General features: G+C 47.0%; 3 protein-coding genes across 7 annotated transcripts; 1 reads left to right on the top strand and 2 right to left on the bottom strand.

Annotated features, from left to right (window-relative positions):
• Window positions 1–2,046: 2,046 nt before the first annotated feature.
• ppef2a (protein phosphatase with EF-hand domain 2a) lies at window positions 2,047–9,240 on the bottom strand. Of its 2 annotated transcripts, XM_029161888.3 has the most exons (18): window positions 8,979–9,240; window positions 8,256–8,315; window positions 8,139–8,147; window positions 7,907–8,034; window positions 7,776–7,830; window positions 7,516–7,691; window positions 7,326–7,440; window positions 7,199–7,245; window positions 6,849–7,015; window positions 6,727–6,763; window positions 5,951–6,100; window positions 5,508–5,849; window positions 4,929–5,114; window positions 4,717–4,859; window positions 4,489–4,595; window positions 4,241–4,407; window positions 4,082–4,169; window positions 2,047–3,595 (listed from the first exon to the last, which is right to left on the bottom strand). In XM_029161888.3, exons 2-18 carry the CDS (start codon window positions 8,305–8,307, stop codon window positions 3,219–3,221), a joined length of 2,346 nt encoding a protein of 781 aa, XP_029017721.1. In that variant the 5' UTR covers window positions 8,308–8,315; window positions 8,979–9,240; the 3' UTR covers window positions 2,047–3,218. The 2 variants fall into 2 exon arrangements, with proteins under 2 accessions (XP_029017721.1, XP_055367156.1); XM_055511181.1 differs by lacking the exon at window positions 8,139–8,147 and having other exon boundaries at window positions 4,717–5,114.
• A 922-nt stretch (window positions 9,241–10,162) lies between these two features.
• On the top strand, window positions 10,163–12,968 carry LOC114862040 (flavin reductase (NADPH)-like). Of its 3 annotated transcripts, none has more exons than XM_029161883.2 (5): window positions 10,163–10,299; window positions 10,971–11,181; window positions 11,541–11,742; window positions 12,413–12,577; window positions 12,657–12,968. In XM_029161883.2, the coding sequence occupies exons 2-5, from the start codon at window positions 11,047–11,049 to the stop codon at window positions 12,812–12,814; spliced, it is 660 nt and encodes a 219-aa protein (XP_029017716.1). In that variant the 5' UTR covers window positions 10,163–10,299; window positions 10,971–11,046; the 3' UTR covers window positions 12,815–12,968. The 3 variants fall into 3 exon arrangements, with proteins under 3 accessions (XP_029017716.1, XP_029017717.1, XP_029017715.1); XM_029161884.2 differs by lacking the exon at window positions 10,163–10,299 and adding an exon at window positions 10,306–10,447 and having other exon boundaries at window positions 10,981–11,181; XM_029161882.2 differs by lacking the exon at window positions 10,163–10,299 and adding an exon at window positions 10,306–10,447.
• A 4-nt stretch (window positions 12,969–12,972) lies between these two features.
• Window positions 12,973–20,442, bottom strand: LOC114862036 (long-chain-fatty-acid--CoA ligase ACSBG2-like). 2 transcript variants are annotated; one of them, XM_029161878.3, is made up of 15 exons: window positions 20,347–20,442; window positions 18,962–19,018; window positions 18,648–18,829; window positions 17,623–17,909; window positions 16,398–16,486; window positions 15,995–16,115; window positions 15,848–15,928; window positions 15,623–15,772; window positions 15,341–15,508; window positions 15,083–15,264; window positions 14,775–15,008; window positions 14,448–14,665; window positions 14,011–14,150; window positions 13,694–13,937; window positions 12,973–13,550 (listed from the first exon to the last, which is right to left on the bottom strand). In XM_029161878.3, the coding sequence occupies exons 2-15, from the start codon at window positions 19,006–19,008 to the stop codon at window positions 13,462–13,464; spliced, it is 2,232 nt and encodes a 743-aa protein (XP_029017711.1). In that variant the 5' UTR covers window positions 19,009–19,018; window positions 20,347–20,442; the 3' UTR covers window positions 12,973–13,461. The 2 variants fall into 2 exon arrangements, with proteins under 2 accessions (XP_029017711.1, XP_029017712.1); XM_029161879.3 differs by lacking the exon at window positions 20,347–20,442 and adding an exon at window positions 19,736–19,946.
• Window positions 20,443–21,655: the final 1,213 nt, after the last annotated feature.

The raw sequence follows: 21,655 nt of genomic DNA, 5'->3' as shown, positions 1-21,655 counted from the left end.
GGGTTCGGGCTCTGGGTTCGGGACTGGTTGCTCTGGGTTTCTGGACCGGTTGCTCTGGGGTTCGGGCTCTAGGTTCGGGACCGGTTGCTCTGGGGTTCGGGCTCTGGGTTCGGGACCGGTTGCTCTGGGGTTCGGGCTCTGGGTTCGGGACTGGTTGCTCTGGGTTTCGGGCTCTGGGTTCGGGGCCGGTTGCTCTGGGGTTCAGGCTCTGGGGATTGGGCTCTGGGTTCGGGACCGGTTGCTCTGGGGTTCGGGCTCTGGGTTCGGGACCGGTTGCTCTGGGTTTCGGGCTCTGGGTTCGGGACCGGTTGCTCTGCCCCGTGGTTCTGCCGTTGCTCACCTGGAGGTGAACAGGAGCGACGGCCTGTTGCTTCAGTGCTGATCGTCCTGTCGCCTTGTCCATGACGAACGCTATGTTCAACTCCCCGTCCTTAACCTGATCCTTAACCTGATCACAGGTCAGATCACGTCCAGCCCCTTTTTACGCTTGACAATCATTGCTAAACTTCCAATAATGGTGAACGGCATCATTTTAAGGCCAAGGGACGCGCAATTATGCAACAGTTCACAGAATTTTAGGTTAAATACAGTCACTTTTTTCAGACATGACCTTTATTTGCTGTGTCAGGGAGTAGACCTTATCCCTGAGCAAAGCTTAGTTTGTTTATTTGTTCTGAGTGACTGGACAAACAGACAACGTGTAAAGAGCAAGGACCGTTTTTTTAGCACAAGCATTAACTAAACTCTGTAAAAACACAAGGACATTCAAACAGCTCAACAAGTCCAGTCAGGTTTTCAGGGAAAGTCACGGGTTTCTGCATTCTTTAGTAGTTGCGATATAAATCTATAGATCCAGTATGTGCATGAGCTGGGAGCTTGTTCAGTGTTACACCAGGCAGCCTGGGGCCGCGCTCGTCCTCCGGCTGTTGACTCTTAAGAACACACGTTTCTGCCCTTGAGACAATCATTTTGCGGTCGGCAGACGTCAACACACACGCACGTCCTCCTCAGACTTTCAGGAACTCTGGGCATGGTTGCCTGCTGACACTGCAACTCTCTCGTGCTCGTTGCCTAATGTCCCTGCAACTGTTTCTGTTTAGCAATTATATGCAGCTCACACCCACATGCTGAGTTAAACCAAACACAGCACTGGTGTGTGTGAAGGAAGCGTGCTTATTACGACAAAGGCAATGAGCGCACCGATCTAAACTATCTGACCTTATGAGGTAGAGATGGAAATGCAAAGCAGCTTCAATTTGAAACGTAATCAGCCAGTTTTTATAGCCTGAGAGTAAATACCTCATAGTATTTTAGTCAAATGAACCACTATTGATCAGTTGATTCAGGAACATTCAACAAGAACAAGGACTATGATTAGTTTCACCACTGAGCTGAACAATATAGAATACACTAAGGTCTTCAGCCAGGGCTAAATGTGGGACAGTGAGCGCTTCATTCAAGATCCAGCAGCTTCACTACTAAGACCACCTGCAGACAGTGAACAATGTGCCCCCCCAGCGAAGCACTGAACTGGGTCCAACGGCCTCCGTGCTCCGTCCCACGCTGCACCGCTGTGTGGTGCAGGCAGAGGCGAGCTGTGAAAAGCAGCAGGTCCCAGCGTGTCCCTGATGATTCATTAACTGTAGAATATAAGACAGGGAACATGTGAACTTAGCCTTGTATTTTCATTATGGAAAATTCTGTCTAAAAAAACTATGTCACAGTATAAGTGACTGAGTTTGTTTACCTACAAATAAAAGCTGATAAAAGTGACTGTTACAAATGAAGCACTGTTTAAAGAGGCTTTTGTTCCCTCTGCTGGTCAATCTAAAAACTAACCACAGGCTAAATACAAGAAGCTAAGCTAGAAAGCTAAAACAAAAGACTAGATTATTTTTTCTTACTGTGGGGCGATTTAAAGTCAATAAAATAAGATAACACTTTTGTTTGTTTACGAGACACAATTTTTCAGGTGGCAAATCTAAAGTATTAGTTGTATAAGTTAGAGACTTGAATCAAGAATCAAATGTTATTACAAAATAATTTCTTGAAATTCTTTAATAAACCGTTGCCAACAACATAACCAGTAAACAGTCAAGTGACAGTTTCCTCCATAAACACCTTCAGTTATGGCTTTTTAAATTGTCATCTATAAACATAATTTACTTAATGAGCAAATCAATTATAACAGTGAAAGCTTTACATGATCTGGATGCTAAAACATGCCACAACATGATTTACACACAACACACGCTGTCCCTTGGTTAATGACACACTGATTACTGTGGGAGTCAGATTTACGGATGCAAACGGAGGTGGTGATGTCTTAAAGAAGTTAAGACACTCGGTCACGTTCTTATTGAGAGCGTTGATACCACTTAGCCTGATCATATGACAACGTTAGCTTCTTTAGCATCAAGCATGAAAACAGTGAAACGTCAGCATCTATACAACCTGTTTGTAAATAACACGCAGATAAAATATTAAACTAGTTTCAGGACAAGTGAACAGATTTCAGACCGTTGAGTTGTTTACATCTGACTCCGTAACAAAACAAAGTCACATTCACATGTAAAACACAACAGCCTTTTGCCCAAAATGAGTAAAAATGTGAGTTCTCTGTCTGGAGTTTATATTCAACCAGAACAACCTGCACACTTGACTTAGAGGTTCCAACTCTCCAGCTGCTAAGGCACCGGCAACAATTGGTTGCAAATACTTGACGAGCTGCACAATTATTGGTTGTTCACGGTGTCAGTTTTTTGAAAGTTTCATCTATCAAATCTATATAAAATGTAGCTACTGAAAATGAATGGACTCTGTATCAGCTGGCTGACGTCAAACACAGGAGGTGGATTATTTTACAGGCAAAACTGAAAAAGGAGCCACAGTAGAAGTTTCTGATTCCTTCCTAAACTACAAACACACAGAAAAATGGGGTGAATAGAAACTGAACCTTTTACTTCAATATTAATCCAAATGAAACCTTTGTGTGGAGGATTAGCAGCATTTCCACCTTCGTCATTACTCAGAGTTGTTTTAAATTTAAAAACATCTGGCGTCAGCGTGCAGCTGTGGCTTCAGGTTCTGCTGGAAGTCACAGAAACGACCTTCGGACGCTGTGCCTGCGCTCCTGTCAGCTCCTCCGTGCGTCATTAGAGTGTTGTGCTTCGCTGTGTGGACGCTGCCCCTGGTCACGTGAGCCGCCGCCGCGGGGCTTAGGGTGCGTTGGCCGCGTGTCCCCGCTCGCCTGCCTCCCGCGCGGCTGCAGACGGGTCTGGGCCGGGGCTCGCTGCTCCCGGACCTCCCTCCTCCTCCGCGCCCACGGGCCGGGGCCTCGCCTCCGCCTCGGCCTCCAGCTGCAGCCTGCTGTGGTCGGACGCCGTGACCATGAACATGCTGCGGCCTCGCTCCAGGCGGCTCTTCTTGTCGGTGAGGCGGAAGGCCTCCATGAACTCGTCGATGTCGATGCTGCCGTCGTTGTTCCTGTCGATGTTGACGGCCAGGTCGGAGATGGCCTCGTCCGTGATCTCCATGTTCAAGTAAACGCTCAGGAGCTTCCAGGTCTGCCGGAAGTCCTCAATGGTGATGAAACCTGAGGAACGCGAGGTCAGAGGTTAAATATGCAGCTTGGATGAGGGGATTTAATAGAAGCAGAAGCAGATGGATGCTGACGTGGGAGGAAAAGTGAGCGCGTGTTATGGGAGCGGTGCGGAGAGTGGATCAGTGGGTTAATGCTCATCTGGCAGGATTAAGGAGGCCGTGACCCGCTGTGGTCTGTTTGCCTCAACTCCATAAAGTAGACACAACAAAACCGTCTCAGAGCTGTGACACACTTTCCACTGAACCAGCGCCGGCGTTTTATTTCCAGGCCGCTGCATAAACTGACGCATGTTGACTGAAAACAGAAGAGTGGCCCTGAAACCTCCCCGTTCGACGCCGCCTCCTCGTCTCTGATGACGTCACGCTCTGCAGAATGAGGCCACTGTCGTCCAGGGGGAGGTTGACGCGCGGCCTAATGCGGCTCACGGCACCTGCGCTGGTCCCGTCGGCCACACGTGAACAGAGCAGGAGGCTTTACCTGAGTTGTCCGTGTCCACGATCCTGAAGATGGTCTCCAACGTGGAGCGATGGCGATACAGGGTCTCGAGCAAACTCTGGTCGATGTGCTTCAGGAGGAGGAGACAGCGGGAGTCAGGACCCGGACTCACACGGTGCCGTTTCAGTGAGGCTCGCTTACGTCTGTGTTGGGCCCCTTGATGGCGAGCTCGTTGAACCAGTCGTTGTAGTCGATGAGGCCGTCGCCGGTCTTGCAGGAGACCAGCTGGGAGCGCATCATCCTGAAGGGCAGGTCCAGGCGCATCACGCTTTCCACCGCAGCAGCCCAGTCGTTCAGCGACACGAGGCCTGGAGGAGGAGCACAGGGGGCGGGTCAGCGGGTCAGCGCCGGCGGGTCAGCGACACGAGCACTGAGCGGCCGGTCACAACCTGTGTTCTCGCTGTCGAACTGCTTGAAGGCACATATGAGGTCCGATTTGTGCGCGAACAGCTGCTCCCGCAGGACTCTGAGGGCCGAGCGCTCGGTGCGTCCGACGCTGCCACGAAACAGCACCAGCGTTAATGTTTTTGTGTGGTTTAAGTGTAAAAAGCATGTTATTGAATTCAGAGCTCCTCAGACTGGAGCCCAGCCTTTCTCAGGCTCAGACCGCTCCGGACCTTTGTCTCACGGTGAGCTCTCTGGTGATGCTGCTGGCCTGGTACTGGATCACGTAAGGCACGAGGTCCGGGCCCAGCTTCACGTAGGCGCCCCTGTTGCTCCCCACGTCGTAGTAGTTGGAGGCCGAGAACAGGGTGAGGACCTGAGGCACACGGGTGAGACGTTGGTGCTCTGTCCCTCTGAACAGGTTGGACTCTGGGGCCGCGCTCACCTTCCGGTTGTGGCAGAACTCGTAGCCCTCCTGCTTACACTCGTGGGAGCGGATGATGAGCTGCATGTTGTGTCTGCTCAGGAAGTCCTCGGTGACGTCGGGGCCCCAGTAGCAGCCTCCGCCCCGCACTTCGTTGGGTGTGCAGCCGTCCTGGGTCATGGGGTCGCTCCACAGCAGGTCCAGGATCTGCAGGCACACGGACGCTGACTCAGCGTCCTATTTTACCCTATGATCTGAATCACATCACTGACGAGGAGGTCGTGATCCCCAGTCACACGTGCGGGGGGCGAAAGAGGCTCGACAGGAGCCGAGCCGGCGACTGAGTGACGTTTACAGCCTGCGCTTATGGGGACAGTCTGAAAAGCAGCTTGAACTCACAGCAGAAGGCTTAATGACGCGGCGGATTACCGCGCGCTAAACCGCCCGCGGCGCCTCCTCTGAGGCCACGGTGAGTTCTGGTGGCTGGCACAGCGCCAGGACGCGGAGGCCGTGACCTCTGACCTCAACACTTCACACCTGAGCGACTCCAGTGCGCTTCATTCTCTCACCTCTGAAGCTCGCCTGCTTCAACCTGCTCACCTGCCTCCACTCATCCTTGGTGCGGTCGCTGCTCACAGAGTCGCAGGACGCGGCCGGAGTCAAGTCCTGTTCGGACTTGTTGGCGGCCGAGTTGAAGACGGACTGCCTCCTCCTGCGACTCTCCAGCTCGTCCTCCATGTTCACTTTGATGCGTTCGGAGAAGTCCTGCAGCGAGCGGTTCTGGAAGCTGTTGCGGGTCCCGAGCGGTTTGGGGTACGTGAGGGAGCCTCGGCGCTGGAAGGCCCGGTTGACGGACCACACGTCCTCGTCCATGTCCGAGTCGATGGACGTCCCCGTGGAGCTGGTGTGTCTCTTCTTTGGAGGCCTGAGAGCTGAAACGTACTGAGGACATCACAGGTGATTTCAGGGGCGATTGGAAGCGACTAAATGTCAAACGCAGGAGCATCTGCGTCGCATCTGCGTCGCATGCACGGCTTCCTCACACTGTGCCGGTCCACTCGGGCCAGGACGCCCAGGTCTGTGGTGTCGGAGATCCCCCCATGGAGGACCAGCACCTTCTGATCGATCACCGTCATCAACGGCAGCCAGCTGAAGATCTTCTGCAGCAGCTTCAGGATCCGTTTCCCGTGCATCTGACCAGAAGGAGGCCGTTCATTCAACCATTTAAGCTAACTTTAAGTTGGCACTTAATGAATAAATGAATCGCTACTAAATCAGTTTAGCAAATCTAAGCCTCTAAGGTCAACGTTTGGGTTGCCAGATGGTGGAAAATCCCTCTCCAGCACACTTTTCCTGCTTTAACCATTTCATTCATCCTCAGTAAACCTCTTATCTTCCTGAAAAGACGACAGAGCTGCAATAAACTTTCCAGCCAGTTTCAGGATCAGGATTTTAGAACTACTTGTTGTGGTTTCAGTAAAATCAACCGCACCAGAATCTGGAGTTGACTTTTGTATAACTATCATACTAACTCTGCTGTGTAAAATAATACAGCAGCTCAGCTGTAAAGTGCCTTTAATTAAGCAATGAATAGGTTCAGGCATTGAAAGCAACCTGTTGAAAGCAGCAGAAACCTTATTGAACCTGTATCAGGTTTCAATGGGAATGTGGACATGAAGGGAAGTGAAACCATGTAAAGCCACGGGCTCGAGGGCTCATTGTGTGTTAGGAAGCTCTAATTCAATTCATACTAAACGGCAAAGAAAAGCAAAGGTGGGTGTGAGGTTTTATCTTTCAAATGTTCACAGTGTGGACTCACTTTGTATTTACTCAACACCTCCTTTGTGAATCCGTACCTACATAAGAAAAACAGAAAAACATAAGAAAACCGTGACACAACAGGCCCCAGAAACTGGAACCAGTGGCTCACAGTTACTTTACCTCAGGTTGACGATATGGTCCTCGTGATTCCCTCTGTTGAGGTAGACGTCGGTCGGATAAACCAGCTGGAAGGAAAACAGGATGAGGAGGATCTCGATGGAGTCTTTGCCTCGGTCCACAAAGTCTCCGTTGAACACGTAGGGTTTCTCCAAGGACGGCATCCCATTCTGTGACGGAGGCGAAGGGAAACAATGTGTTGACTTCTCAGAATGAGGATTTAAGAGGAGTTTTGAAAATCACAGTCATGACTCAAATTTATCAGCTATTAACACCAGCAACAGCCTCACTTGTGGCTCCAGTGTAACTTCAGCAGTGTGAAAAGCTAAGATCTGATTAAATGAAGTTCTGACCTTGTAGAAAATCAGCAGCAGGTCTTCTAGTTGTCCGTGTAAATCGCCTGCAATGAGCACGAGAGAGACTGACGCTCAGGAGAGAAGCTCGTCTCTGTAACACGCACAGATCATTCCTTCAGCTCACCACAGATGGTGATTTCTTTGCTGTGGCAGGTGGAAACGCGGTTGATGTTTGGCAGCAAGCGCAGCAGTTTCCAGGTCTCGAGCAGGAGCTGCAGGACGTAGCGCGAGTGCAGCTGCTGCTGGGAGAGACGCACGCGCTCAGCACACGTGTGCTCCGTAACAAACCCGGTGAAACGCGGCCGTGCTCCTACCTTCTTGTTCCTGAAGGCCTCCACCAGCCCCGCGGCCTGCTCCACCGTCAGGGGGAAGGTGAGGTGGGGCCCCGAGTAGATCTCTGGGACCTCGATTTCCTTGTAGCAGAAGTAGCGCTCCCACTCGGTGTCGCGGCACACCTCGTTCTCTCTGAAGATGTGCGAGATCAGATTTCCTGCGAAACGGCAGCTTGGTCTCAGACTCTGAGTGTGCAGTTGAGGATGGATGGATGGTTGTGTCTGTGCAGTGAGGCGCTCACGTTCGTTGCTCGTCGGGTTGAAGTTGTCCATGAGGTAGCCGAGGAAATTATAGAGCTGCACGGGTGAAAGAAGACGAGTGAGTGGAGTGTGAACCCAAAGGCTGCTGCCGTGGGGGTTGTGACGGGCCCACCTTTATCTGGGCCTGTTCTCCTGAGTACTCCATGGACTGGAAGATGTGCCAGGTGTAGCGCCGCCGCATCTCTGTGCGGGCCACGTACTGACGGTACCATCGCTGGATCAGCACAGCAGCTTTTATAGCTGAAATGCACACAACACAGAGAATGCAGACCCTGCTGAGGAGACCGACCGCTGGCTTTCTCCTCTGACCTCAACACCAACACGGTTACGCTGCTGTGACTTACTTGTGACGGCTGCGTGAAACAAAACAGAAATGCAGAAACGCTCAGACAACCGTGATGATGCCACGTGTTCATTCTTTAAATCTGACAAGGTAAAACGAGGCGCATCGCGGCCGTTACCTTTTCGAGACTGTTTGTGGAAGTGGTCGGACTTTGTGACACCACATCCCATGACTGTTCCTGTTTGAAGCACCAAACAGACATCAAGTCACCAACAAATCTGATTTGGCATAAGAAACAGAAGCTCTTTCATTCACAGCGGGGAGCGGGCGTGCCGGCAGCAGCACAGCATTGTGTCCATGTAATCTTGTTATGCGCTGGGCAACTTCCAACCTCTATGATTAGCCTCAATCCTGCAGCGGAGGCCTGTTTCTGTCTCAATTCCACGAATTACACAATCTACGAGACCAAGAAGGCAAGGAAATCTGGACCCTGATCGTCTGAAGCTATGTGTGTGACCCGGAGTCGCCTTCCAAACATCTTGCTGTTGTCTAAATAACTACATGAATGCTAAATGTGTGATATGAAATAACACAAGCCTGTTAAAGGCAGAGCGTTTACACACTGGATCAAATGAATGGGTTTTATCGTTTCGGCCTAGTTCACAGAACTGATTTGGTTGCATCTAAAAGCAGAATCATCCCATCAAAAGGCAGAACGTTTGCCTTACTAGTATTTTCTGTTACTAATACTGTGAGATACTGTATTTTTTAAACCTATTGTGTGACTTTTGTTCTGACTTCACCGATATCAGAAAATAATCTAAAATTCAGACCTGCTCATCTGGACTGTGCTAAACTCTAACTCTGCTGTTCGGAGACCTGTGATGAAGGTTTTACTTACGTGGTCGCCTCCTCTATCCAGTCACCAGCTCCCCGGGTTGTTTGGTGGTCAGTGCTGTATGTGAGTGAGACTTTAAACACCCATTCGCTCTGTTTCATCCTCCACCGCTCCACCAGGATCAGGTCAAGAGCTGCAGCCTGTCCGTCTGCTCAGTCATCGTCCTGTGCGTGGGTGAATGAAGGCAGCGGCTCCCAGACCTCATCAGACCTCAGCACAGAGGCCTCAGGTGTGAGCTCCCGGTGCTCTGTGCTCTTGCTGCGTTAGTCTTTAGCTCCTCGGAGTGATCACATAATAACGGCACAAGGCCAAGAGTGGATTACCTGAGCTAATGACTTGATGCGACTAGACGTGTCTTTATATGGGAAGATGCAAACGGGGAGGTAAACATTGGTGACAGGAAGAAGGCCAAAGTGTTTTTTGGTGTTCAAACAAGTGTCTGTACGTGAGAGAACTCAGACACACTTGTTTCTAATGGGTACTTAGGTTATAGCACTCATCAGGGTTTTCACCAGACTGTCACACAAGGTCTCACATAGTTATTCTTTGTTTAAATTAGTTTTAATGTATTAGTTATACATACATAAATGCACATGCAAATAAACAGCTTTTACAGATTCATTACATATAAAACTTGTGTGACTGCACATTAATAAGGTGTAGGGCCTGATTTATCAATAAATTGTCTAAACTACTAGAATAAAATCTGTAGCAGCAGGACGATGTGTTTTGTGTCTGATCAAAATCAAGTTACAACCAAAGAGAGGCTTTGACACAGAACACCAAAGTTTCATTGGTTTCAAACAATATGATTATATTTGTTATTTGTTATATTTGTCATTCCAGCATCAGACGCTGAGATCGGTGGATTTTCCAGAGGCAGGTGAAAAGCAGCCAGCAGGTGGCAGCACATCCCTCGTCTGCGCAAACGGAGCAGCAGTTTTCAGCTCAGTCTGAATTCAAATAGTGTCGTTAGTTCATTTTACGTTGACGTCGCAAAGGCTGTCTTTCTTCACTATGTACCTTTTAAACGCCCTTTAATTAACTCTTGTATTAATTTTATTTTTTTAAATCCCAGTTCACTAAAGTGTGCAAAAATACATTTAACTTCATACTTTAACTTTTAACTTTGACGTGGACGATTGTTTAGAAAATCGCTTCTGTTAGCTGATACTATTTTAGCATCAGTATGTCCAGTAGCTCTACCCCACTGACCCACTGAACGCCGCTGTTTCCAGACACTGCTGAACGCTGCTGCTCTTGAAGGCATCATGCGCTCCTGAACGCGTCATGCGCTCTTGAACGCCTCCCGGACGCGCCGAAGGTGAGTTACCAAACATCTGCTTGTGAACAACAGCAACTCTTAACAGCCGTTCCGACAAACTGTCTTGTCATCAGAACAAACCGTAACGAGTAGCTGTAAATGTGGACGTGAAGGCTGCGTGTGTCCGGCTGTGGTCTGTCTGTGGCTGGTGAATATATACTGTATATATTTCTATTAAGGAAATGGGCGTTTCCTGTCGCTCGACATCAAAACAAGTCAGAATGCAGTCGAATGGAATCGCAGTGTTTTGTATTTTGATCGCTTAGAATTGGTTTAAATCTCGCCCCTGCGCTTTGTGGGTCACATCATTAAGTTCATCATCACTTAGAACCCAGCTCTGGTTCCAGTGAATCCTGTGGGAACACCTGTGGAGGGTGCAGTTTACACCGTATGTAGTGAATGAGCGAAGGGAAAACGCGTCCACGTGCGTTCACTCTCTGAACAGATCACAGTAAAACCTGTGTGTGTTTGTGACAGGCTTGTTTGCAGCTCAAACAGCTGTCCTCGTTTGATACTGGACACTTTATAGTTCCATACTTAAAGGCAGATGAGTGAGATAACAGTGTTATGAGCTCATGGTTTTAAGTTGCCTCTCTATGCTGGACTTTCTCATACAAGGCTTCCTTATTGCACCGCAGTAATCACATTTTACACCTGTTTGTTGCAATGAGGGAACTGCAGTTTGAGAGGTGGGAGCCAACGCCGTCCACGCTGCTCTAACGGGGATCTCCAGCCTGTGGTCTCAGCATGAAGATTGCCGTGCTGGGAGCTACTGGGCAAACTGGTCAGTATCTGGTGGACCAGGCGCTGCAGCAGGGCCACACAGTCACCGCCGTTGTGAGGAACCCGTCAAAACTTACTGTGCATCATGAAAATCTCAAGGTAAATTAAGCCTTGTCTTCGTTCTGCGTCGCTTCCTGCAGTTTGGGTTCAAAGTTCATCTTTCTGCATAAGACATTTCATGTGGAAGCAAGGTTTATAAATTTACTTTCATTGTTTTCTGTTGTAAGTCATTGCAAATGTGCATTTAAAAAGACCACATGTTTAAAACTGTCTTTTCTCATGAAAGTACAAAGTTATAGTAGTCTTATTTTTAATACTAACGTTGTACTGGATGTGGAAGCTCTGAACGCAACAATTCCTCGGTTAAACATTTGACATTTTAGATGCAAATTAACATCGCATAGAAAGATGAGCTCTGAATTGAAAGATGATGTTGTGAACTGCCTTTTGTCCTTCAGGTGGTGGAAGCTGACATTTTTTCAGCAGAGAGTCTGGAGCCTCATTTCACGGGGCAGGACGCGATAATGTCCTGCCTCGGGTTCCCGATCGCCGCCTTCTCTGCTGTGACGGGCTACACGCTGTCTATGAGCGCCATGATTGGTGCCATGAGAGCGACGCGGGTCCACAGGATTATCACCATGACTTCCTGGTACACGGAGCGTACGTATGATGTCATGAACATGCCGTGGAGCAACATGTGTTGATTAAAGGCTCATATTATAGGATGTCATGAAAAAAGGTCATATAGTATGTGGTGGAATAAAAAGGGTCACAGTATATTATGTTGTGACGACGTTTGTTATACACACACACACACACACACACATAAAATCCAGTTAGTAGTGTTATTTCTTCTACGTGTTATGAAACATTGAATTAATGATGAAATCCTTGCACACCCTGTTTTTTCCATGTTACATTTTTCATGCTACTCAACCTGACACTCCCTGAGCAGATAAGAAGTCATGTCTCAACAGCAACAATGGAGTTATTTAACGGAGGCACAGAGATTTCAGAACTGCACTGAGGGCAACTTTGTGCACCTGCAAGGATAAAGACAATTCAATTGACTCTTGATTGATTCATCAGTTCCCAAGATTTTTTGCATCTACATATGATAAAAAACAGTTCATAGTATAGTATGTGGTGAAATCAAGCTAATAGCGTACAGCATTTTAAAATAAAAGGTTTTTACTGTATGCTTTCTATACAGCAGATGATTTTAGGACTCTTTCTGGTCTTTTCGGTGACACCTTTCAAACATGTCTGACGTAGAGTTGTGCGTTTAGGTCAAACTGAACTGAACTGAACATGTTTTTCTTCCCGTCAGCTAACTCTGGAACTCAGTCGTCTTACTTCATCCGATTTCTTCTTCTGCCAATGATCCGAAGCGTCCTCACCAATATGTTCGAGATGGAGCAGTTTCTGCAGAAGACTGAGGACATTAACTGGACTGTGGTCCGTCCGCCCGGCCTCAAAAACCTGCCCGCCTCAGGTAAAGTACTCTGTGCTGCATTCACTGCCCCGTGGACCAAATGACACCTAACTGTGCTCGTGGCCCTTGGCCTGTTTAGCTCTGGAGTTCCTGAGCCATGAGGGGTACTTCGTGCCAGACGGCAGCGGTTATCCTGTGGGCAGCGCCATAGGACGAGGAGATGTGGCTCGATTCATGCTGTCACTGCTCAACAGTGACGCCTGGGTCAAGAAAGGAGTCGCCATCATCACCAAATGAGGAGGAAGAAGGGTCACGTTCAGAGACTGAACTCCACTCACCAGCATCGAGTCCTGTTTGACTGAAGCTGCAGTTAGAAACATGCTTTCAGCGCAGGTTGGAGCTTAGACCCAAACGTGACTCATGTAACATTCATAAACATTTACAACAGTTATGAGCTTTGTCTAAATCACTTTTTATTGACAGTAGTTGAATATCACAAAATAAACATTTTATTCTTTGTCACTGTACATGACACACAAACTCAGGTCCTTTACAATTTACAATGCTGATAGAAGGAACGTTTTTACATTTGTCATCACATTTAACCAACATCACCTCTAATCTATAGAGGCACCATCTGCAATTCACTAAATGACACTAGAAACTGGCAATTAGCGCAAAACATTAAATATGTACTGTTGCTTAAATACAATAATAAAACAAGGCAGTTTGATGTTTGAACAGTAAATGGCTCTGATTTAGATATTTACAAAAAGTGCACATACTGAAAACGCGTGTACATTGAACAAAGCGCTACAGCTGCTGGAAAACAAAACAGTAGCAGCACAAGCTTCACTTTCATTAAATCACAATCAGACTTTCCTCCAATAATTACCACCCTCTGACATCCAGGTGACAGGTCAGCGCCTCGCCTGCGGCCCGGCTCACTTCTCTGACGTCACTGCATACATGTCATTTATTTGCTCCTGGTACATCTTCACGACGATGGGCCTCCTCAGCTTCATGGTGGGTCCTGAAAGGGAAACACACGGGCTTATTTGAGACAGACGATTATGCTTCAAACATCACTGGAATGATGGAGATCACAGCACGCTTCACTCTCACATCTCATAAATCTCGCTGCGGGACAGGAACCAGAACCACAGACACACTCACCCAGCTCTCCGCCCCCGACAGAGAAGTCGCGCTCCAGAATGACCCACTTCTGGACCCTCTGAGCGTTGGACGTGGCCCTGGCGTTGACGCGCTCCACCCCCTCTGAAATCGCCTTGTAGACCGCCGGCTCCTTGGTGGCTATGATCTGTGACACCTTGGTTGATGTGATGCCGTGCTGCTGACAGAAGTCCAGAACCTCAGGGCTCAGCTCGTCTGTGGGATCGCCGTTGTCGTCTAGGACACACTGCGCAGACAGCAGGAGGGTCATCACTGCGTTCATCATGTGCATTCGCAGCTGTTATTTGCGGCTCGGTTACTTTGAGAGTGAGCAGCATAGACAGGAACTTGAGCTTGTCTCCGATGAGCATGGCGGCGCTGATGATGGGCACCTCGGCCTTCAGCGCGTCCTCGATGGGCACAGGAGGGACGTTCTCGCCTCCGGCCGTGATGATCAGTTCTGTGACGAACGGGATTAAAGTGTGTCACAAATATGAACGCCTGCTGTAATCACGAATCCATGTGCAGCTTTCTCAGTGGGACGAACATAAACATACACAGTCCTCTGTGCAAAAGATATTTAAATATGTATTAATGAAACAAGTGAATGGCTTTCAGTTTTAACCATACAATTCATGTTGTTAATTCCTGTTGAGCTCTAGCCAAGTGAAAGAAACACAAATTGGAAGTGAACTACATATTGCAGCATTGAAAAATGTCTAATTTGAACTATTTTCATACCCCTCACACATCTTACCCTTAATCCTCCCTGTAATGTACAGGAAGTTGTTCTGGTCAAGTCTTCCCAGGTCTCCAGAGCGCAGCCAGCCGTCCTGGTCCAGGGCCTCTAGAGTCTTGTCGGGCGTGTTCAGGTAGCCCATGAAGACGTTCCGGCCCCAGAAACAGATCTCCCCGTTTCCCTCCTCATCTGGATTGTCCAGGTTAATTTTGCTGCCTGGCATCACCTTCCCACAGCTGGATTGAAAAAGCATAATTAAACAGCATGCTTTAATGGATCATCCCAACATCAGGCAACCCTCTAAAAGGTGTGGACGCACTCTCACATGCATTACGAGCTGCTGACCTCGTGATCCTGTAATCGCTGTTAATGGAGATGGTGTGTGGGCCGGAGCTTTCACTCATGCCGTACAGCTCCATCACCGGCATGTTCAGGCTCATGAAGTACTCCAGGGTGTCCTTGGTGATGGGGGCCGCCCCCGTGAAGCAGACCCTGCAGTTGTCTAAGCCCAGCGCTGCGCGCACCTTCTTGAACACCAGGTTGTTAGCGAGCATGAAACCCCACGGCACCTGGTTCTCCCTGCAACACAATGAAGCCAAACATGAAACCACACAACGCACAGCTAACGATGCAGCAGATTTACGACGTCTCACCCATTCATGGCGCTGTAGTTGTACTGCAGGCCTATAGACTTGGCCCAGTCCGCCACCTTCTTCCTCAGTGGGGAGCCTTTGGCGCCGGCAGCCTTCATCTTCTCCTGCATCTTCTCCCACACACGAGGAACCCCCAGGAAACAGGTGGGACGAGCTTCTTTCAGCGTGGTTACCAAGGAGCCCTGAAATGAAGAGCCACTAGTGTTAAATTAATAAACAGTATTATCTCGATGCTCACGCCACAGCAGGTTTCCTCACCTTGAGAGCATCTGGCTCTGCAAAGTAGATGGTCCCGGCAAACCTCATACTGATCCACACATCAACTACCTGAGCTGCCACGTGGCTGAGAGGGAGGTAACTGACTATCACCTCTACACCAATCCTAATATCAGCCATCGTAGCTGATGTCTTCGCTGTCCACGTCAGCTGTAAATGAAAACGCCTCATCAATGCGCATTTTAGGCAGACAGCAAAAATGCATGACAGTGTTTAATGTTTCCTTCAGATCATTCAGAGTCCAAGTAAAAGCCAAGTGCTCACATTGTCATGGCTCAGCATGACTCCTTTGGGGTTGCCAGTGGTTCCAGATGTGTAGATGAGAGTGCAGCACTCGTTGGCCCGGAGGCTGTCGATCACCGCATTGAGCTGTTCTTCGGGCACGTCCTCTCCCAGCTTCATGAACTCTGCCCACTGCAGAAATACACATGATGTGATCACACCAAAACATTCACGGTAACAACGCATCCCCTTAGCATGTGAACGTACTGTGTACAGGAACGGTGTCTTCTGCTCCAGCTCGCCTTTATACTGGACGATGGCTTTCAGGTGAGGTAGCTGATCTTTAACCTGTTGGCAGAGACGCATTAAGAACATTCGCACTCTTTTAAATGCTCCTGCACTAAAGCTCCAGACCTGCAGGATTTTGTCCAGCTGTTTCTTGTTCTCCACCACCAGGACGTTGGCCTCACAGTTCATGGCCACATACTGACAGGCCTCTGGTGAGTTGGTGGTGTAAATGCCGGTGGCCAGGCCCCTGCAGCACAAAGCGCAGCTCAGACAGTGAATAGCTGAGCTGAAGCTCCACTACAGAATCTATACTTTTGCCTGATTAGACATGATCTTATGCAAGTTCTAGATATGGAACGTGTAACATCCAGATTATATTTCCCACGTTAAACTGCACCAGCCCACAAAGGTGTGGGCCACAGAGATGGCCACTTTGAGATAAGCATGGAAGGAGATAAATTTGCAGTCAGGTGATGCAGAGCATAAAGGCGCCCTGTAAAGTATACACATGCCTTAAACATGATCTTACCCAGCTAAAATGCAGCCGACATCTGAGATGAACCACTCAGGAGAGTTGAAGCCCAGGATTCCCACACCATGGTACCGCTCCAGCCCCAACTATGAAGAACAAACAGCAGCATTTTGCTTTGGATTATTTTACTGGATGCAGGTTTTTGATTGGACAGCGCCTCTGTCACTCCTTTCAAATGCCTCTTCCACCTCATGTTACACAAAATGGCTGCATGTGGCTGTATGCATGTTGTATTAGTAGCCTGTCATTCCTCTATAATTATTACATAGTAATTCAGCTACATCTCTGACACATTAACTAATGTACAAATGAACTAGTGACTTCATCCCACCAACAGTACTGCGATAACATCAACACATTGTCTTCCAGTTACTCATTACACACATTCAACATCCACAGTTTATTAATTATTATCCATATTATTAATAATTATTCATTATTTTTTGCTGGAAAATGAAGATAGTTCCTCTGTGCTGCTTCACTAGAGCGATGTTTTTGAACTGATGTGACGTCCACTCTGTGTTAGTGTCTGGTGCTTTGCCCAAATACTTCACGTTTGTGTCACCAAACCAAACATTACAGGCGTTTCCTCATGTTTCAAATCCAGTTCAGCAAACTCTGAACTAAACACTGTCCCCTAAAGACGTGAATGGAGCGGCACCTAAATGTCTCAGAGGACTCCTGGAGCTTTGTTAGAGTTTCTGTTGTGTCCCTGGACACCTCGCTGGTTACTGGGCCAGACGTCCAACTCTGCTAAACGTCCTCCACTGAATATTCATGCTGGCAGCTCCGTTCACAAATACTAATATAGCCATGTACTGATCGGAAAATGAAAGTTAAATAAACAAAGTATCTGAATGAGTTTCTAAATACCACTAGTGCCTTCTGACGCCAAAGTGCATGACAAGTTTTTGACAGGTGACAGCATGTGAAACCTATTAGAGCTCCCAAACAGAGTGACTGCTAAGGTTAAATGCTAGAATTAGAAACATATTTCATGCTTTAAAATCATAGTAACATACTGTAGTAAATAGATTGGATTTTAAGGAACAGATTTATTAACAAATAAATAAGATAAACTAGGTTAAATATTTAGAATGACAGGAAATCAGGGTAAAAAACAAAGCCCATAGTTTTTCACGATTAATTTAGGTGAAATGAAGTGAAAACTGCGCCCAAACACCTCCCGACTGTGCTGCACTTAGACACAGTGCAAACTAACCTTGAGGAAACTTTTAGCAGCCGCCCGACACTGCTGGTAGTACTGGCTCCATGTCAGCGTCACCCACTGGCCGTCCTTTTTGGAAACCAAGGCTGGACTGTCCCCGTAGCCCTCCAGCGTCTCCAGGAACATCTGATGGACGGTGATCGGCGTCTCTGCGGCGGGGCCGGAGCCCTCCATCCTCAGCCTGACTCCCTTGTCTCTGCTGCTGCTCCATTCTTCATCAGCCGGGGACAGAGTTGTTGCCAAGTGTGCCGTCGACAGGGCGACTGGTTTGGGCTCTTCACCTTTGGGACAACAGGAGCCGTAGCATTTAGTGGCCATGAAAACACCTGCACCAGACGAAGCCTAAACAGCAGACTGTCAAATACAGAGGCAGGTGTTGGACGGGGTTGCAGACATTCCTGGACTGACGCTGAGGGCGTGTTTCACCTGCTGTTTCAGAGGATCATCACTTGCAGTTTGCAGTGAACGGGGGACAAACTCCTGTCACCTGAGACAAAACAGGAAGCTACACCAGCAGCACATGTACTGTAACCACCAATCAGGATTAATAACTCAAAGTGGCCAAAGAAGCAGGAGCATGGAACCACTTTAGTCTAAAGAGAAATCATGACATTGGTGATTTACACGTTTCTTCTCTGTCACTTTTCAGCCTTTTTACAAAACTCCTCTAACAAGTTTTCAGCGCCTAAAGCAAAATATCTGCTCTTACGACCCTTTGACCTTGGAGCATTTTCCTTTTGACAGTGAGGCATGTGGGGGTCATCAAATTTCAAAAATTCTGCTTTAGAAAAGAACAGGTGTTGTCCCTGCACCTCCGTGTAAAACCTCATAAAAGTTCAGAAATCCTAAATGCTGTGATTGTCCCAGAGCCTTAATAACTGCGTGTCAATAAACAACAATAAGAACATAATGGTCTTTTTCTTCTTTACCTGAAAACTAAAACCGCAGCTGAAAACAAGAGGCATTGTTTGGACGGTTGGGTATTGGCAGTGGATTTTATCACAAAGTCTGCCTCTTACCAGGCGGGTGCCCGGCAGCGGCTCCATTCGGCTCAGGAGATGTGGCAGGTTGAGTCTGGACCTCAGTGTTACTGGAATGACGGCTCTCCTGCTTCTTTGCAGCGCCTCCGTTGAGGACGACAGGGGAGTGCATCTTGAAGTTGGTGGAGTCTGACGAATTCAGTGTGTTTTGGGAAGAAATGCTGCGATTTAAGATATAAATGAGAAATGACATTTAGCTACGGGTAGCGGCCATTTATAGATACAGAGGTGAAATTCAGTTTGCTTGATGAATTGCTCCTATTTTGAGACAAGCACCACGTTACGTACAGTACCTGTGAGAATTGCTGTTACTCACGACCAAATCTTCCTGGACATTCATCTTGCATTAGCTGGAGAAAAAGACAACAAAACAAAATAATCTAGATAAACGTGAAGTCAAATTCTCAGAGTAGTGTCCACGTACAAGCAAAGGAGATCAATTATGACAGAGCCCAGAGCTGCTTATTTATACTGGGCTCGACATTCGGCAATGTCATTGCAACAGGTCAAAGCTAGACAGCCAATGGTAGTAATCACATGCAGCCACGGTCTGAATGTCGAAACCGTGAATACTGTGCCAAAACGCACTGGGACATCTGAGTGCTCTATTTATACTCCGGCTCAAATTGCAAGTACCTTTGACCCAGACAATCAGAATTACTGTATCCAGAGTCTGCTCTTTAGGAGATAATCACAATGAACTTAGTGGTTTTTCAGCATATGTTTAAAGTGCTGTAGAAAATTGACACGCTAATAAAAAGACAAGAGCATAATTTGCCTCATTCACTTCTATTGTTCACTGCAGCGGTGCCATCTTGTGTCCTTATTTTGTAACAGTGGAAATAATTCATATCATATAGTCACATGTTGTACCAGTACTTAAAATATTCTGATATGATAGGAATTGAGGTCAAATACCAAAGGCACACATGTAGTACAACATTTTTATTACCCAATTAATTCTATTCAATTAATTACTGTTAAACCAGCAGTTCCTGAGTTTGACCTCTGCTTTTTAAGATATCTTCAAATCAAGATTTCCCTGAACCAAAGTTCATACAACTTACAACACTGGCAGTGTGGCAACAGAAGGCTCTGCTCCTCTCAGTGATGCAAAAGTCAGTTCAAATAAAAAGAAAGTCTTCTAGTAAAAAGTCACAGTCCCATAGAAAAAAAAGGGTAAAAATGAAAAACGTATCCTGTAAAGTAGAACCGCAGAGAAGAGCAAACACCTGGTCTCTATTGACTAAACAGTATAAGCTGAGGAACCTGCTCCCACCACGGTGAGAACACATCCACCTCTCAGTCATGAACTATGCCTCAGCATATTTACAGAAAAATACAGGAATCAACTGAGACTCAGCGTTTGTTTGCTTCTGTCTGCCTGCTTTTAGTGTTAATTAAAAGCTGGTGTATGTCTACAAAGAGAAAACAGCTTACACAAAAATGCTTTTATTTTGCTGCTTTGTAAAAGTTATTTTTAACCACTCCATTAGTGTCTGTGTAACTGGATCCCTTTGACCTTTCAAAGTGGCGTGATGCCTATTTCCAGACGTTTCTTTTACAGGTTAACGTGCATCCTTAGGCTCCAACATCACTTTTTAAAACTTCTCAAGCCATGAAAGCATTCTGTTCCTACCATCAGACCTCTAACAGTGTTCGGTTAGTTGAAGCTTACCTCCTCTGGTGATGGCGCTGAATGACATCCGCTTGACAGGAGCAGTCAGGTGCTGAAGCAGCTGGATCAACCTTTGCTCATCACAGGAAGTCAACCGTTTTCTCCTGAGGAAAATATCAGCCTATAGGGGACTTGAACGAGGTCCCGCCAGGTTGACCCACACCCACGTCTTGCCCAGAGCCACGGAGCCTTGCGCAATCAGAGTCACCTGCAGCTGAGGTTAATATGACAAGGCTCCACTGACATGAAGTTACAATTAATCAAGGTGACCAGCACCTAGAACCTGACATCAATCACAAACATGTTTTGTTTATACCGGTTGAAGCTGCCAGCTGCTGTCACTGTTAACAGGTCATAATAGACCTCGAGTTGATCGCTGTGTAAGTTAATTATAAAGTCAGTCATTATCAGATATGTTTGACGAGGCTTGGCATAAATAACAGTAAAACGAGATAAGTGCTCTCTGGTTTATGGCAAGAGACACACTTTGGCCTACATAAAAGTTATACAATAGTTTAGAACTTCAACTTGTGCAACTTCAGCCTTTTCCATCAGATTGACACATAGAGAAAGAAGCTGGCAACACAAACTCTAAATACATGGAATACTTTTTCTGGTAGTCGTGGCTTTCTAACCCTTTTGCATAATCTCACATATCTTCCTTTTAAGTCTTTTCATCTTCATTTATATCTAATCATTAATAAAGTTAACAGGGGAAATCAGAATGACTGCTGGTGCACTTTACTTTTCAGAGCAGTTTAAAATATAGAATATATATGAGAAATGATCTATATTATGACACACGTTTTATTTTGTGCTTGTTTCCTTCCGTCCTCAGCTGCCCTCGTCTTTGCATGCATCTGAAAGCAATGTCCAAGGAGGTGAACATTGTTGTTTGAGTAAATATGGAGGAAAGTTCAAACCCCTTTCTCAAATGACACACAGTTGCTTTGCTCACGGCGCTAGGGTCAGCGAATCATACCACCAACTCACACCACATTTGTCCCAACTGTGACCTTCACTGCTACTACTTGGACACCTGCCATGTGTGGAGGTTATGAGAGATTAGCGAGGGAATTCTTCACCGCCAGCAAAAATAAAGCAGGCACATGAAAATGTTATATTTAAAGTAATTATGTTTTTGTATATACATTTTCAAATAACTACCATCTTACCTGTCTACTATTTTTGGTATTTTTTGAAGTAAACATACATTAATATTGTTAAGTAAAACTGAAAACATTATTAATGTTGCTTTGTGAAGTCTCTAATTTACTGGTTGATATAATTGGTTTCTCTATTTTTAACC

The sequence above is a fragment of the Betta splendens genome, chromosome 9 (genome assembly GCF_900634795.4).
Source record: "Betta splendens chromosome 9, fBetSpl5.4, whole genome shotgun sequence".
In the NCBI taxonomy this organism is placed as follows: Eukaryota; Metazoa; Chordata; class Actinopteri; order Anabantiformes; family Osphronemidae; genus Betta; species Betta splendens.
The sequence above is the reverse complement of the archived record's forward strand: the minus strand, read 5'-3'. Positions and strand labels throughout refer to the sequence as shown.